The sequence below is a fragment of the Myotis lucifugus genome, unplaced genomic scaffold (genome assembly GCF_000147115.1).
Source record: "Myotis lucifugus unplaced genomic scaffold, Myoluc2.0 scaffold_322, whole genome shotgun sequence".
NCBI classification, from domain to species: domain Eukaryota; kingdom Metazoa; phylum Chordata; class Mammalia; order Chiroptera; family Vespertilionidae; genus Myotis; species Myotis lucifugus.
Genome location: NW_005871370.1, coordinates 752,480 through 769,031, shown reverse-complemented (window position 1 = coordinate 769,031; position 16,552 = coordinate 752,480). Strand labels below are relative to the sequence as shown.

Below are 16,552 nucleotides of genomic sequence, written 5' to 3'. Positions count from 1 at the left end.
GGAGATCAGTCAGGATTTCTCGGGATTTTCTCTGCGGTTTTACAAATCTGAGGAGGCTGGCTGGGGTGGGCCTGGCACACACCAGCTTAGAGGGAAAATAAAGGTCTGAAATGGCTTCCCGACTCAGAGTTTAATTCCACCTTCATTTGCTGGTTACCCAGCCTGCCACCCCCACTCAGCCTAAAGGGCCCGCCGCCTGGACTCCCAGATCCCTGCCCTCCCCAGAGGCCTCAGCACTGGCAGCTCTCAGCGTTCAATCAGAAAGGGTCATGCAGGTCCGGGCTCCTCCGGATCTTCGCCCCTGGAATGCCAGGCCACAGAGCCCAAACATTGTCTTTCCTCTCACACCCGGCCGCCTGTTCCCAGCGCACAGAGCAGCCATTGAGGGGCCGCTAGTCTGGCGGGAGTCCCGGCCCATGTTAGTTACGGGCAGCGGCTTAGTCACGCTCCTCGGAGCCTTTCTTCTTGGGACAAGCCTGTCCTTGTGTGAGGGCCTTCCTCCCGCAGCAGCCCAGCTCCAGGCAGCTGCAGAACCCGCCGCCCGCCCCTCACAGCACACTTCAGAGGCCCGCCAGTGGGAACCACCGCTCAGCAGGAGAGCTGATGCTGGGGATGGAGGGGTCCCTGGGAGGCTGCCCTGAGAGCCCTTCGCCTTCTCCACATCAGGCGCCCCAGCCCCCGATCGCAGGTGCGGGGCCCTGGGCTGTCCTGTTCCTTTGGCCCGTCGCCTTCAGGAAGCCTGGGGAGACTGCAAGTTCTCTCCACCCGCCCCCACCCCCACCCCCATCCCCGGTGCCCGTTCCCGTGTTAAAGCTGACCAGCCTCTGCCAAGCAATTTCCAAAGCACTGCCTGCCGTCCTCGTGTGCCCCTGGGAGTTTTGCATGCTTGTGTTGAGCACCTGCTGTATACCCATGCCTTGGGCTGGGTGCGCTTGGATGTGGCTGGGCTATCCGTGGAGTTCAAAGCACAGACTCTGAGTACAGACCAGCTGTACTCCTAACCTTGGCTCCCCCGTTGACCAGCTGTGCAACGTTGGGAAAGCTTCTTTGCCCCCTTTGGCCACGGTTCCTTCATCTGTAATTGGGGCTATTACAGGATCCACCTCACTGGATTGGTGGGAAAACGAAGTGAGATAATACCTAAGGCGTTGAGCCGAGTGCCTGACGCTCAGTAGGACTCAGTGCAGAGCTGCTGCTTTCCCTCTTCCCTGTTGCTGTCGTTACTGGATCCTCACTGCCGCTCAGGGGACAGTGTTGTCCCATTTTACAGGTGACGAAGCTGAGGCCTGGGAGGTGAAGTAACTCGCTAGATGGCATCCAGCCGGCCGGTGGCAGAGCTGAGACTTGAAGCCGCTCTCTGCCCAGTGCCTGCAGCACAGCCAGGCCCTTTGGTAAACGGAGCCAGCAGCGAGGGCTCCTGGCCTGGAGCGGTGGGAGTGGTGGCCCCTCCTATTTCACCTACGTGGTTTTCTCTGCTTTTCCAGGTTTCTGAGCCGGGAGGTGAGGGTTGGCAGAGCTCAGGGATGGCGAAGGTTGTGACACTCGGCCAGAAGCTGCAGCCCCAGGGCCCAGTGGCCGGAGATGAGTGATGGTGCCAGCTGAGCCCCTGCCGGAAGCGGGGCAGGAGGAGCAGTAGCCCCCGGAGAGCACCGGCTGCTCCAGGATGTGGCGATGATGCCTCCGGAGGCCCCGGCCTCCCTCCCACCCGGGCGCTAGGAGCCGTGCCCAGGCTCCAGCCAGGAGCCCTGCCGCCCAGGGGCATGGCCAAACCTTTCTTCCGACTCCAGAAGTTTCTCCGCAGAACACAGTTCCTGCTGTTCTTCCTCACGGCCGCCTACCTGATGACCGGCAGCCTGCTGCTGCTGCAGCGGGCCCGAGTGGCCCTGCCGCAGGGGCCCCGGGCGCCTGGCTCCCTGCAGGCCTTGCCCGTGGCCGCCATGGCGCTGGGCGTGGGCCTGCTGGACAGCAGAGCCCTGCAGGACCCCCGTGTCAGCCCGGAGCTGCTGCTCGGCGTGGATGTGCTGCAGAGCCCCCTGGCCCGGCCCCGACCTGGGCCCCGCTGGCTCCGGAGCCGCAACTCGGAGCTGCGCCAGCTGCGGCGCCACTGGTTCCACCACTTCATGGCTGACCCCCAGGCGCTGCCCGCCCTGGGCCCCGCGGCCCCCAGGCCAGCCGCCAGCAGCCGAGGTAGGTGCTCAGCCCTGGTTCCTCTGGCATATTTGGGAGCTGCTCTCAGGAGCCTGCTCTGGGTCACCGGATCAGAGGCCCCTTTCTCTGGCCCCTGGGGCGGCCTGAGGAGTAGGCACTGCAGACCCCCGGCCTTCACCTGTTGTCCCTCCCCTCCTGCTCGCACGGTGTGGGGAGGGCCTGTGATGGGAAGCCCCTTGGAATTTCGCTCCCTCACCAGCTGGGCTTCCACATGGCTCAGGCAGGATGTGTGAGCAGGTCACTTTAAGCTCAGGCTTTGGGTTCAGACCATCCTTGTCCTGAATCTTGGCTTAGACACAAACTTGTCGGGTAGCCTTGAACATGGCGCTTACCTTCTCCGGGTCCCTCTGAGATGGAGATAGAGATGCCTGCCCCAGGGTTGTTGTGGGAATTAAATGTGATCGTGTAGAGCAGTGGCTCGCAAGGTGGGGTCCCAGAACAGCAGCTTCAGCATCACCGGGGAGCCTGTTCCAAGTGCAGATTCTCCGGTTCTCCCAGACTTGGGGGATCCTGAGCTCTGGGGCAGGGGCTGCAGTCCATGTAGCCACCCTCCCCGGTGATTCTGATGTACATTATACACCTAAGCCGAGGACGCCTGGGCTGGAGGGCCTACAGTGGGGCCTTGACTTACGAGTGTCCCGACTAACGAGTTTTTTGAGATACCAGCTGTCTCTCAGCCAATTTTTTGCATTGAGTTGACAGAGTAATTTGAGTTATTGAGCTCCTTAACAAGCTCCTTAACGAACTCGGTCTCAGAACGAATTAAACTTGTAAGTCAAGGCCCCACTGTAGTACCTTATTCGGCATTCAGTAACTGGCAGCTGTTATCACTTAATAAAAACAGCTAACTCGTATGTCATTTACTATGTTCCTGTAAATGTGCTATATAGGGGTTCTATGTTATATCCCAGTATTATAGATGAAGAAACTGAGGCACAAAGAAGTTAAGTCAGTTCCCAAGGTCATTCTCTTAGTTTGGGTTCCAAGAAGCAAACCCTGAAACCAGGATTCCAATGCACGTGGTAGAGTAGGGCTGTGATCCTGGGAACACTGTCAGGGAGTGAGAAGTGAGCCAGGGAAGAGAAGACAGCCAATAAAGGGTGTGTTATGGAGCGGAGCAGGTGGGGGCTCAGAACAAGGGTGGGGCATGCATCTCAAGGTGCAGCCTGGGGGACACAGGTGGGCCCGCCACAGTCACACTGCTGAGATCCTAACATGGGAACAGCCTGGCTTCAGGTCGGGGCTCTGTGCACTGGGTTACACAGGCTCTGTGTGGGCCCAGGAACGGAGCCTGCATGTGATGAGCACCCAGAAAGTGTCATGGCTGTTGTTAGGTGTTGATGGCTCCGTCAGCATCTCAGCATCTCTGCCACCGCCCCATTTGGTCCTGCACCCTAAGTCACAGAGGGAATTGCTCTCTTACCTATAAAAAGTGTGGTTGGAGAATGAAGCCTCCATGGCAGGATACAGAAAGATGTGAGGCGATTGGAGCGTGGGTTTTGAGTTCAGATCTGGCGCCTGAGTCAGGGAGGGCTATGAGGATCAGGCCTAGGAATCTGGCTTTATTCTAAGGATAATGAGAAGGTGCCAGGGAAGAGAAAGGAGCCCAGGCTTCCCTCACCTTAGGAGGATGACCCTAGTGGCTCAGTAAAATGTAGACTGGAAGACCGCATTGCCATCTGCATGGAAGGAAGCTGCTTCTAAAACCATCTGGGTCAAAGCCCTCACCATGGGGTTCCTCAGCAAGGCTTTCATGGGAGAAACGAGGATCTGATTCTGCTGCTCATTTTATGCAGGTATGATTTCTATAAACTCTCCTCAACTCACCCAGAGACTGGGTCCCTATGCAGGTGGCACCAGTATAACTCATTTAGACTAAAGTGTCGATGACTGACAAGGTTAACACAGATTTCTTGAGACGAAGCCATAGAAAGAACACAAGTTTTGAAAGCAGAGCTGAGTGCCTCTCTTGGTATTGCCAGTTCTGGGCTCTGTGACCTTGGGCAAATTAGCTGCAATTCCTCTCTTTATTGCTCTCAATCTGCACTTATTGAGGATTCGTGTCTGGGTCTCCATGTATGCTATTCACAGTGCCCTTCAGGATCTGGGTCTGGTGACAGAGTCAGACATGCACCCACATGTTTACTGCATAGCACAACTAGGGCATGAGGGAGGCAGGTGCAAAGGGCTTTGGGCTTATTAGACAGAAGTGGCTAGTTCTTTATAACCTGACTTCAACGTGTCTGGCCAGCAGAGGGGAGGGCTCAGGGTGACCTAGTTATAGCCCTGGGTGTTGCGTGCATGTGTCCAGGAGAACCAGTGGGTACCCCCTTTAAGTCATCTTCAGTGACTGAAAAAAGTGACAGAATGGGGCTCCAGTGAAGGCTGAAGGACTGTGGTTAGGTCAGCCGCTATACACCAGTATGGCCTTATCAGTTCTTAAAATATTGGAATGGTGGCTATCCTGAGTGCCTGGGGTGCCCTGTGCACTCTGCTGCCCTCCCCAGTGACCCCTAAAACCTTCCCATGGCCCAACAGCAAGTGAAGAGTTAATACCTGGTACAGCAGGAACTCTAGTGTTGAATGGTCAGTAACTCCATAGGTTATTAAAGATTTTAATATTCCCCAATATTTCAGGAGGAATGTGTGCTCTGGGTAAGGCGGTGGTGTCACATGGCTGGAAATCTTCAGAGAAAGAGGGAAGAGGCAGGGCACTGGCCTGAAAACCCTCTGGGAGCCCCCTTCCGCTCTGGGGGCCCTGCACAACCAGGCAGGCCTCATTGGTGGAGAGTAGCCCACAGTCCAGCCCTCGGGACAGCTGCTGGGGCTGCAGACAAAGAGGGCGTCTCTTTGAGGCGCGGGCAGCCTGCCATCCTCCTGAAAAGGGATCCTGCAAGCCTAGGAAGCTGCAGGAGGCTCCATCAATCACTGAGCATTTCATTATACCTTGGACAACATCCATAATGGAATAAAATGTCAGTACGTTTACTAGGGGAAAAATAGTAACTTCTCCATGGCCGGTTTGTTTTTTATTGATAGTAATTTCCAAAGACATTCCAATATCTCCAAAGCCATCATTAATAGCCTCGCAGCATGTCCATTTTGATGTGCAAATGAACAGATGTGGAGTCACAGACAATAATGCATTGCCTCCATTTCAGCCGAAAGTAATAAATCCGCCTCGGAATGTGTCCCAGCGTATCCCTCGGAAGCCCTTTTCTTTCCGCACATTCTTGCCTCTGTCGGGGAGTTAGAAAAGCCATTCGTTACTTTTCCGGAAGAAAGAGTTCACCTCCTCCTCATCTGCGTCTCAGGCCCCTGCTACACGCTGAGCGGGACAGCCGGGCGAGGGCAGGACAGTTCCGACGTGGGCAGCTGCTGACTGGTTCGCCCCTCCCTGTTCTCTGAAGAACCCGAGCCTGACTGCTTGAAACCACTTCTTTCTCCCTTTTATGAATGTGGTAATTATTCAGCCGATACTCACTGATCCATCATCATACCAGGTCCCAGGTTAGAGTGAAGGATCAGAATAATAATAGCTGTTATTTATTCGAACGTCTGTTAATGGTCAATCATTGTTCTGTGTGGATGTACATCTGTTATCTCATTTAATTTCTAACAGCCTAATATGTACGTGGTGCTACCACCATTTTAATGATGAAGAACTTGAGTTCCAGGGAAGTATAGTAATTTTTAAATGTTTATATTAATAATGATACATTAACAATAAACACAACCACGACAGCGGGTACCGTACCACATGCCTTGCATTAGACACTTCCCAGGTGCTGTGGAATTCTTATCAGCGCCCCATGAATTCCATGGGCCTGTAGCCCCAGTTCACAGATGGGTAAGCTGAGGCTCAGTGAGGGGAAGCTGCACATGCGAGGTCACCCAGCCAGGTAAGGGTGGAGCCTGGACTTGAACCTAAGTCAGCCCATTCCCAAAAGCTGTTCCCTGCTCCCCCAGAAACATGTCCCTGCCATTCTCAGCCTTCAAGGGTCTTGAGCCAGGGCATCTTTACAACCTTCAGGTTAATTTCTCACCAGCAGTGATAAATGTTTAACACCCCCGAGCTTGTGTTTTGGATGTTCAGTTGAAAGCTGTAATAGAATTTCTTTGTCGCTGAGCAACACACGAGGAATTTCTGAAATACTCGTTTTCTTTTACTAAGCAGGCAGGCTAAGGAGAGCAATTTATTCTCGCTGACCTGGGTGAAATCTTCCTGCAGCGGTCCATTCTGGTCTCAGAAGTCCTGAGACTTTACAGAAAAGGAGAGAGAAGCTTCCATGGCCTGGGGGTCTGGAAGCCCTGCGTGGAGGGTGTAGCATGTGCCTCTGCATGGACATGGGGTGTGGCCACCTGTGTGCCGATGGAATCTAAGAGGTTCATTGCCTGGAAGGGAAGAGATACCGCCCTCTCAGGGTGGCAGGGCAGGGCTGTTGCAGACTTCCCTGGCATGTGCATGTCTGGGTCAGCACTGCCACCTCTGTGTGGAGCCATGTTCTCCCTCCAGGGGTGTTCCAGGGGTGTGCCAGGGATGCCTGGACTGGCAGGCCCCGCAGTCCGTGGCCCTGCTGAGTCCCGCAGAGGACAGCTCTCTTACACGATCAAGGCTTCTTACATCCCTCCAGGGATGGGGGCCTACTCTCACCTGGGACGGAAGATTTTTTTTCTTGAAATAGCTCTATCTGCAGGATCTGGCTTATATTCTCTACAGTCAGAGTTTCCACAATAAATTTCCTTCTTCTGGATGACAAGGAGGTGACAGAACCTGCCACTGGCGACATTTGTGGAGCTGGGAGGCCTCTCCAAGCCCAGGAAGGGCAGGGATGGGGGGTGGTTCAGGGGAGGTACTTGACTTGCTGAGTTGTGATGGAAGAAGGTGGTGTTCAGACTGACACCAGGGTCCTGGCAGGGTGTCTTGGGGGCCAGTGGGCCATTAACCAAGAAAAGGGGCAGAAGGGAACAGGGTTGAAGTATCCAGAAGCACTGCCGGGGACGTTGGACCACAGCCTCACGCCCCAGCTTCTCTGAGAGCTACCCTTGCCCGGAAGGGCTGGGGGTGACCTTGGCATTCGCTCAGGGTGGGCTGCCATTAGGACCCCTCCCTCCCCAGGGCCTCCGAGTCTCTGCTGTGCTTCTCGCCTGCAGGCACCTATGTTGGCTGCTTCCGTGACGACGGCCAGGAGAGAACGCTGAAGGGCACTGTGTTTTTTGACTTGAGAAAGATGACCGTCTCCCACTGCCAGGACGCCTGCGCTGAGCGGTAAGTGTGGGGCCCCGGACCCCGGATGCCACCGGAAATAAGGTCAAGAGACATTCCCCAGAGGGAGGGGATACTAAGGCTGCCAGTGGCATCCAGGGTGGAACTAATTAGAGCTTGATTGATTGGGGCCTAGCTGTCCAGGAGAGAGAAAGTTTATTGATGAGGTGGCTGGGGTTGTGCATAGAACCCTGGGCTCGGTGTCCAGGGACCAAGTTCTAGTGCTGCTGAGCCAGGAACTTGCCATGTGACTTAGCTCTGAGCCCTCTGCCTTTCCTCAGCCTCAGTTTACTTGTATGTTTAAAATAGAATCAAGGGCTTTACCCCAGATTTCCCTGAGGACCCGTCTCGCTCTGTAGGAACAGCTACTGTGTTTCAAACAAGATTTACTCTTTATGCTGCTGCCAACTCACCCAGTCGTTACCAGACACTAGTCATATGCCAGGGAGTGGTCTCTACCATCAAGGCTGTCACAGACCACTCTGCGTGTGTGTGTGCGTGTGCGTGTGTGTTTGTGAGCGTACAACAGAATCAGCAGATGGTACTCTTATTCTTTCAGTCCCATCCGATTCTTTCATATTTGTTGTGTCATAAATCCTCACCACCTTCTGCTAGGTAACAACTAATCATGCCCATTTTATAGGTGGAGAAACTGAGGCCAGAGAAGGAAAGGACAGGGCCCCTGTCAAGGGCGATAAAACTGAGATGGACACTATCTCATTCTATTCTCCTAACAGTTCAGGAAACTGGGGCTGAGAGGTAGTAAGGGACATTCAGCATCACACAGCCAGCAGGGGCCAAACAAGGGTTAGGAGCTGGCGTTTGGGTTTTCAATTTGGGTTTTTATGCCTAGGTCCACTGAGGAGGGAGTTTGAAAATGTTAAATCCCGTGTGGTACCATATCGGTTCCGTTCTCTCTCTCTCCTTCCCGACAGCATTACAGCTGGGTGGAGGCGGGTAAGAGCGGTCGCCAGGGCAGGGAGGCTTGTGGCGGGGCCTGCTTGTAACATGTGGAGGGCCCTTTGGACCAGTGGTGAGCTGGAGCCAGCTCATGGCTCACGAGAGCAGACAGTTAAATTTCAGAAATGCTCTAAGCCCATTGCTGAACCCTCGCTAGCTTGAAATTACCTACAGAAATTGGCAAATGCCACCAATTAGGCCCCTTCCCTCCCCTCCGAGAGCCAGTTACCAGCTCACCACTGCTGTAGACCCACCATGACCTGTCACATGGCCAGCACCTTAGGGGACAAAGCTCAGGGCTGAGGAGAGGAACCAGTGGGGCTGACTCAGTCAGCTTAGCACAAAGGAGAGACTGTTCCCTAAACCCAGGCAGATGACCCCTGAGGCCAGCCGCACGCTGATGGCCGTGGCCCCTGCCTTCTCATCCAGACCTAACCGCAGCTTCAAGCCCAGCCCTCATCCTGGCCCCACAGCCAGCTGTTAGGACCCCAGGCCTGGCTCTGGGCCAAGGGCAGCTTTATCCCAGGCCCGCTTTCCCCGCAGGTCCTATGTCTACGCCGGCTTGGAGGCCGGGACAGAGTGCTACTGCGGGAACCGGCTCCCGGTGCTGAGCGTTGGGCCGGAGGAGTGTAAGCACGAGTGCAAGGGGGAGAAGGGCTCGGCGTGCGGAGGTGTCGGCCGGCTCTCCGTGTACCGCGTGGAGGAGCTGCAGCCGAGCTCCAGGAAGCGTGAGTGTGCAGCCCCCACTAGGCTGTCTGCCCCTCTCTCCACTGCCCCCACCTGTGGCCCCTCCTCCAAATCACTTGGAACAGAAACCCTGCCCTCCCTTTCTCTTCAGCTTCCCTGGACAGCCTCTTCTCTGTGGGGTGCGGGGCTAGAGTGTGCCAAAGGTCGCTTGAGTTCATAGCTGAAGCACATCTTTCTTTATCGCCTGAAGGAGAGAGAAAGTGATCCAGAGGCCTGGGGCCAAGGCCTAGGTAGGTCTCAAACGTGCTGTGTGGCCTCTGGCAGCTCGCTTTCCCTCTCTGGGCTCCAGGCTATTTTGTAAAGTGCAGAGGCAGCCCTGGATTTCTAGCATTGGGGTGGACCAGGTCACCTGGAAGTTTCCTAGCTACCCAACCCCTAGGAATGGAGGGTAAAATGGAGCAAATGGTATTTACATGCATAGCCGAACTAGCAAGCAAGTAAGGAACCCCTTGCTCCAGAAATGCAGAAGGAATCGAAGTCGCAGTGGCGATGTGAGTCGGGAACAGGCTGTGCAGCTCTGGTCTCCACAGAGGGCAGTCGCTGGTCTTGGTGGCCGCGGGCTGAGGTCCTGGTGTCCACATAGGACAGAGAAGGAGGCTTCGAGCTGGTCAGGATAGGGAACTGGATGGAAACCTCTGCCTCACACCCACATGAAGTGTAATTCAATAAAAGTTCGGTTTCTAAAATATAGTCCAGGGAGATGGCAAGAAACTTGCCTGTTTGACATGAGCTCCGGGGACAAACAAAAAGAAAAATCTCCCTAAGGATTTGTAACTGTGGGCGACCTGCATTCGTACGAGTTTGGGGGTTCAGATTTACATGATCTTCCTGGTCCTGAACACTCCAACATAGACATCAGCTCTGGACCACCGGGAGGGGCCGGCGGAGGCAAATGCAACACCGCTCAAAGCTGTGCCACCCACCCAGGTGTAACGAGTTCCCAGAGATAAACTCTCACTGAAGGTCAGCTTACAATTTAAGTACAGTGGGGCCTTGACTTATGAGTTTAATTCGTTCCGTGACGGAGCTCGTAACTCAAATTACTCGTATGTCAAATCAAAAAGTGAATGAGTGAGACACGTGATGCTGGGCTGATGTTGTGGCGTTCACTGTGACGTTCGCTGCGCCAACTAGTGGTAGGGTATCTGAAGCTGGCTCGTAACCCGAATTTTAGCTCGCAACTCAAAGCAAAAAATCGGCCAAGAGACGGCTCGTATCTCGAAAAACTCCTTAGTCGGGACACTCGTAAGTCAAGGCCCCACTGTACAGAACTCAGAAGAGGAATAATCAGCCAGGAGGTGGAGGCAGCTGATGCTTCAGACAGGCAGACTGAACCCCCAAGAATGTCAATGGAAAGTGCTTTTAAATACAGAGGGCCCTGTTAGATGTGTTTGAAGCTCAGGTTTGTCCTGATTGCAAGATGCTGAGTCCCAGATCCACTTCACCTAACGATAAAAGGCTCCTTTATCAAATAAAGATGGCTGAGAGCACGGCCCGGGCCGTCCTTTTCATAATCAGGAGGGGCCGGGCTGGGAAGAAGTCAGGGCACGGGAGGTCGTCCCCACCGCAAGCCGGGGTGAGATCGTGGACAATGGGGGCACACGGGCTCGCGGACACAGCGCCTCTGGCTGTGCACCTGGTAACGGCTCCAGGGCAGCTAATGCATTAGTCCAGGCACGGGCAGAGCTCAGGGAAAGAGGGCTGAGGTCAGGCGCTAGGACTGCAGAGGGGTGTCCTGAGAGCTCTCCTAGCAATGAGTGTTAGCCACGCAGTACAGACGCCCGGCTGTGAGAACCATGGTGACTGCTATGGGGCCAGCATGACAGGGGGGAGTGGCTGATGCTCAGGCCCAGCCACTGAGGCTGCGTAAGTGCTTATAGTCAGAGAGGATATATCTGGGCACTAGGGCTCCAGATGGGGGGACAGGGAAGAGGTTGTAACCCTGGCAACACCTTCTTTGTGGATTCACTAATGAGACCATTAACTCAACAAATCGTGATTGATACCTACTCTGGGCCAGGACAGGGCCTGGCACAGAGGTTGCCGTGGTGCATGGATCTGTTAACTTTTTCTCTGTCACCTGGGCATCCAAATGGGCTTCCTGAGGACCAGAATGTTCCAGACTGGGTTCAAAGCCACCACCATCCCCCAGCAGGACCAGGTCCATATGTGGGCTCCGGCTGCCCTGCCAGCTCCTCCCCCTGCTCAGTCACTGGCTCTTAGGGGTCATTGATTTGCTTCAGGCTGCCCGTTGGTTAAGGGTGAGATGGCTCAGTTATTCAGCCTCAGATCTTGAGTGGGCTAGACTTGATGTCATGGCTCATGTTGAAAACAGTGTGATAGCTGCCCCTTTGGGCAGCCTGTGGGGCCCATGCAGTTGAACTTTGCCCGCTCCCTTCTCAAGGGGATGAGTCAACAGGATCTCTGTTAAGGGGCAACCAGGTGGCCACCCGTGTTAAATTTCAGCTCCCCGGGTTGGGATCAGAGGTAGGAACAGAGCAGTTCGTCGAGGACTTCATCTCAGAGGTGTCCTGCCTGCAGTGGCCCTGGGGCTGTCACCTGGGAAGCGAGGGAGGCAGGTGTGGATAGACTGCACTAGACGACAGCCTCTTCCCCAAAAGACAGTCACTCAGTGATGCCCAGAGGCAGCCGATGCTGCCATCCCAGCAGCGCTGGCATCGCAGTGTGTGCTGCGCCCTCACGTGCCCCGTTGTTCAGTTCATTCATCCACTCAGTGCTCACTGGGCACCTGCTGTGTCAGTCAGGGCTGGGTGTGGTTGAGCACAGGGTGACCCCCATGCAGCTGCCCCTGGGACTCTGGTTTGTGCCTCCCTGCAGCCTGGGACTCGCTGGGATGCCCATCGCCCCGCTGGCCCTGTGCCCTGCCTGTGCTGTTCACCCTCCTAGTCACGTGCCCCCGGAGCCTGTCTCCCTGGTGTCTGTCCCACCCCAGAGCAGCTGGCTGAGGACCACAGCCCAGTCCATCTAGCTGTTTTGTCCTTTTGGGGCTCATTCATGCATCTGGACAAGAAGGAGTTCTGTGAGCTCAGCACAAGCCATCACCCCAAGTCCTTACACCAAGGCCAGGGCAGCCACATCAGGGGCTGGCTTGTGGGTGCACGTTGCCCCTCAAAACAACTCTAGCTGCCGGGCATTATGTCGGTGAGGAAACAGAGGGTCTTGAGTCCACGACACACCCAAGTTTCAGAGCGAGTCATCAGCAGTGCCAGGACTTGCCCTCAGGCCAGTCAGATGCTCAGCCTGGACGGTTCTCCCCGGCACCAGCTGCCTCCCTTCATTTGTGCCCGACTAGGCTGGTGTCCTGACGTGCAGACACTGGAGACGTGGTTGACCAGATGGGCTTCCAGACCAGGGCTCCATCCTGCTTTGTGGTCCTGCGTGGAGAGCCCTCTGGCCGCGGGGCTGACTGGGGAGAGGGTTTCTGCTGCTGGCCAGGCGCTGAGCAGACGGGGAGCAGGGAGAGATGCTGAGCCCCAGGAGATCTGGGATAGGAATCGGGATGCCATCTAGAGAAACTCTGATGAGTCTGGAAGAAATATGAGCAGTTGGTGCTGGAACATTCCAGAAGGCTTGTTCAGCACCAAGGACGCCAACTAGGGAGCTGCAGTTTTCCACCAGAAGGTCTGAGGAACACCGTGGCCTGAGGCTTCCTGGGATGGGCATAAGGCGTAGTCCTCGAGCTTGGTGGGAGCTCACGGTCGGGGGGAGGGGCGAGAGGAAGTACACAGTGTGTCACTCGGTGGCGCAGTGACGGGAACCTTGCAGGATGCTGATTTCCAGGCCTGCTTTTCTTTCTGCACATTCACGGGGAAGTCATGCGCTTTTCCAGAACATTCACCTCACAGGTTCCCTAGTGCCCAATCTGGCTCATGATGGACGCACAGTCCGGATTTTGTGGAGGGAGGGAGGCGGGGAAGAAAGGGAGGAAGAAAGGAAGGAAAGGTGAATGGACACCGTCCCCCGAGAGCTGGTGGGAATAGTGAGACCTGAAGTCAGACAAGCGGCCCCTTGTCGGTGATCCCGGGTGACCAAGGTCCTGGTGCCTGGCTTCCCCCAGGGTCTTGGCTTGGCCACACCCCGTCTAGGGCAGTTTGCCTTCTCTGATGTGAAACCCGCCCTCCTGAGGACGCCCCTTCACATGCTGAAACGCAGAAGCCACCAGTTTCCCTTGTGACAGGCGCCAACGACCAGGAGCACCATTTCTCACCGAAATCCTGTTTTTCTCCCAGGGAGGTCGGTCACGTACCGTGGGTGCTTCAGGCTGCCCGAGAACATCACACACGCTTTCCCCGACTCCCTGATGCAGGCCAACGTGACAGTGGAGACGTGTTCGGGATTTTGTTCCAAGAAAGTAAGACCAATTATAATTCTACCACATCAGCATGTGCGGTGGCCCCGGAGAGGGGGCAGGTGCGGTGCTGGGCTGCAGACATCCGTCCGCCCGGAGCAGCAGGCCGCGCAGCAGACATCCCTGAGGGTGCCCGCGGGGAGTCTGTTGCTAGGGCTGGTGATTCCAGGCCGGGCGGGGAATTGTCAGCGAAGGTTGTAGAAGCTGAAATGATCATGCCTTTCCCGTCATGAGCTCTTGGCACAAGTGTCAGATGGTAGACTGACTTGGTTTGGAAGCACGAAGCTGCTGGGACAGACGGATTTTCTGTTGTGTGTGCTGATGGTGTTGGCCATGAACCTGACTTCAGGGGCTGGAGTCCCAGGGGCACCTTTGGTTCAGCCTGGGCTGAGGAGTGGGGTGTGACTGTGCGAGGGCTGGGCTGGGACCGAGGCTAGCTCTGGGGCGGGGAAATTGGCCAAGGCCAGGTAGGATTTGCAGAAAGCAGGACTGGGGGGCGGGGGGCGTTGTGAAGCGAGGCTGGTGGAACCAGCAAGCTGTCCAAAGAGCACTGAGATCCGGGGCTGGAGTCCAGCAATTTCCAAATGGGTCTGGATGCTGCAGCCCTGGAAATGCCCTTAGTGGCAGCAGGCTGGGCTTTGGGGCTGCTCCTCTGTGTGGGGGTTCAGTAGCCTTGATGAGACCATGATACCTGGCAGTGTAACACCATGGGGCTAAGAGAGGGGCCTTGGCAACGATGATGATGATGATGATGATGATGATGATGACGACGACAGTAATTATCAACAGTAGCTAACATGTATTGCTTGTTTGTTTCATGCCAGCTGCTTACTGTTCCAAGCCCAAATGTGTTAGCCAATTTAATCCTGTAGCAACCCTATGGGGTAGTGTTACGATTATCTGCATTTTGCGGGTGAGAAAACTGAGGCAGGGAGAGCTTGAGCATTCTTTCTGAGGTCGCATAGCCAGTAAGGGGGGAGCCAGGACTTGAGCTGTGTAGCTCCATGGCCTGCTGGTGTTTGAGGGTGCAGGAAGTGGGCCTCTGCGAAGGCAGGTGTGGTTGGACACAGAGGAGCCTGCCCTCCAAGGGTGCCCCACCCTCCCTGGGAGCTGCCCTCCCTCTGCTGCATGCCCTCCCCGCTCTTGCGATGCTCCTCTTGGAGGCGGTGGAGACAAAGCGTGTGCACCTTCCTCTTGCGCACGCACAGCCTTTGAAGAGGCTCCTGCACGTCCTCTGAGGAAGCTTTCAGGGCATCAGGGAATCACGAGACACGTGCAGCAAGCCAGGAGCAGCTTGTTGATTTGCACACATCTGGCCTGGGCATCTCTACTTCCCCTCTCCCCCTCGTGGGAGCAGGGACTGGGGTGGAGGCCGCAGGGACACCTGCTTGTGTGCTCACAGGAAACAAGCTGCTCTCCAGGGCGGCCTGCACACCTGCAGGTCCCAGCAGGTCCCCGAGGAGCCTCTGCTGGAATCAGAGGAGCTCAGCTGGGCAAGATCGGGCTGAGGGCAGCCTCCTAGGGTCCCCCGCCCACCCGCCCGGGGCAGTGTCCTGTGTCCTGTGTGCTGGGTGCTGTGCGGGGGACCTCCCCGCCCGTGATCTGCCTCACCCTCCCAGCGCTCCATGAGGGAGGTGCTCTGATCCCAGCTGCTGCAACAGAGCCAGAGCAGGTCTGCACACAGGCAGGGAGCCACTGGCGTTACAGCCCACCCTGCCTCCCCCCCCCCCAACCCCCCGTGCTTCTCCCTTTATGTGACATTGCGGGGAGGGGCCCCAGTGGGTGAGCGCAGAAAGGAGGCAACAGGAGAGAAGAAACAGGGGGACGTGACAGGAAACAGACATCACCGCTGTGTGTCCTTAGTGTTTTAAATTATTTTTAATAGGTAATGTGCTCACACAATAAAGAGACACCAAAGTGCTCAGACGGGAGCGTCTTCCTCTCGCCCGGTGTCTCACCACCCACCGTCTGTCCTTCCTCAGAGGCAGCCACGGTCCTGACTTCCTGTGTCCACAGTCAGAGAGCATCTGTGTCTATTCCAGCCATCGGTTCTTTCAAAGACACGATTCCTTTACAAACCTGCGTGGGACGGGGAGCGATGGCTTCCTATTGGCAAGGAGCGTGCTTTCCCCGTCTCTCATTCCCTTACAGGATGTCCTATAATTTATTTAACCGGCCTCCCGCTGCTACACATTTAGCTTGTTTCCAGTCCTTTGCTTCTACAAATAAGGCTGCAGTGACTCCCCTTGTGGGTGGGGCGTTTTGTTGCGGTGGATCTGGAGACAGAATTCCAAGGAGGTGCTGGGTTCCAGGCCCTGTGTCCTCCTCACGTTGGCAGACTTTGCCACGTTGCCCTTGGCTGAGGTTATAAAGGGTGTCCCAAAATTCACGCAAGATTTGAATTTTGCGTGAGCATTAACAACAACAACAAAAAATAAAAGCCTAATTTTACTTGGTTTATTGAATCAGATTCTAATATCTGTTGCCCTTTGATTTCAATCCCTTCAATTTGATAAGCATTACCAAGTACCAATTATGGCCCAGGAGCAGGGACAATGAAGACTAATGAAGACCATGGCTTTGCGTATGTGCCAGCAAAGCCGTGGAGGCCATTGACCCGCTGTGCTATTCCATACATAAGCCTATACTGTGTACTTTATGAATCAATAAAAAAAATTTACAATTTTTAATTATAAACCTGTGTTTTCTATCAAAATTACTTCTTGCGTGAATTTTGGGACACCCTTTATTAACCTCACACCCCCGCCAGCGCTGTGTGAGCAGGAAATGAGGCAGCCTTTGGCTCTTCTTTTAGGGAAGATGACTTCAAAGCAGCATCCTGGGGAGACATCCCAGTATCCTGGGGGCACCTCCACTGGGGCAGCCCGCGAGGGCCCAGAGATGTCCACCCTGTGCTTTCAGACACGCACCCTGAAGATGTTACACTTTCCAACTTCTGTTTTCAGCCTTCTTCGCTTTTGCTGGCACAAATCCATGTTGCT

General features: G+C 55.3%; 1 protein-coding gene across 1 annotated transcript in view; it reads left to right on the top strand.

Annotated features, from left to right (window-relative positions):
- The window catches only part of WSCD1 (WSC domain containing 1), a 40,810-nt gene that overhangs the window by 7,455 nt on the left and 16,803 nt on the right, over positions 1-16,552 (top strand). The window contains exons 2-5 of the mRNA XM_023764224.1: positions 1,485-2,187; positions 7,363-7,477; positions 8,978-9,162; positions 13,432-13,553. Of these exons, the coding sequence (XP_023619992.1) occupies positions 1,761-2,187; positions 7,363-7,477; positions 8,978-9,162; positions 13,432-13,553 (849 nt within the window). The 5' untranslated portion in view covers positions 1,485-1,760. The remainder of the gene's footprint in view (positions 1-1,484; positions 2,188-7,362; positions 7,478-8,977; positions 9,163-13,431; positions 13,554-16,552) is intronic.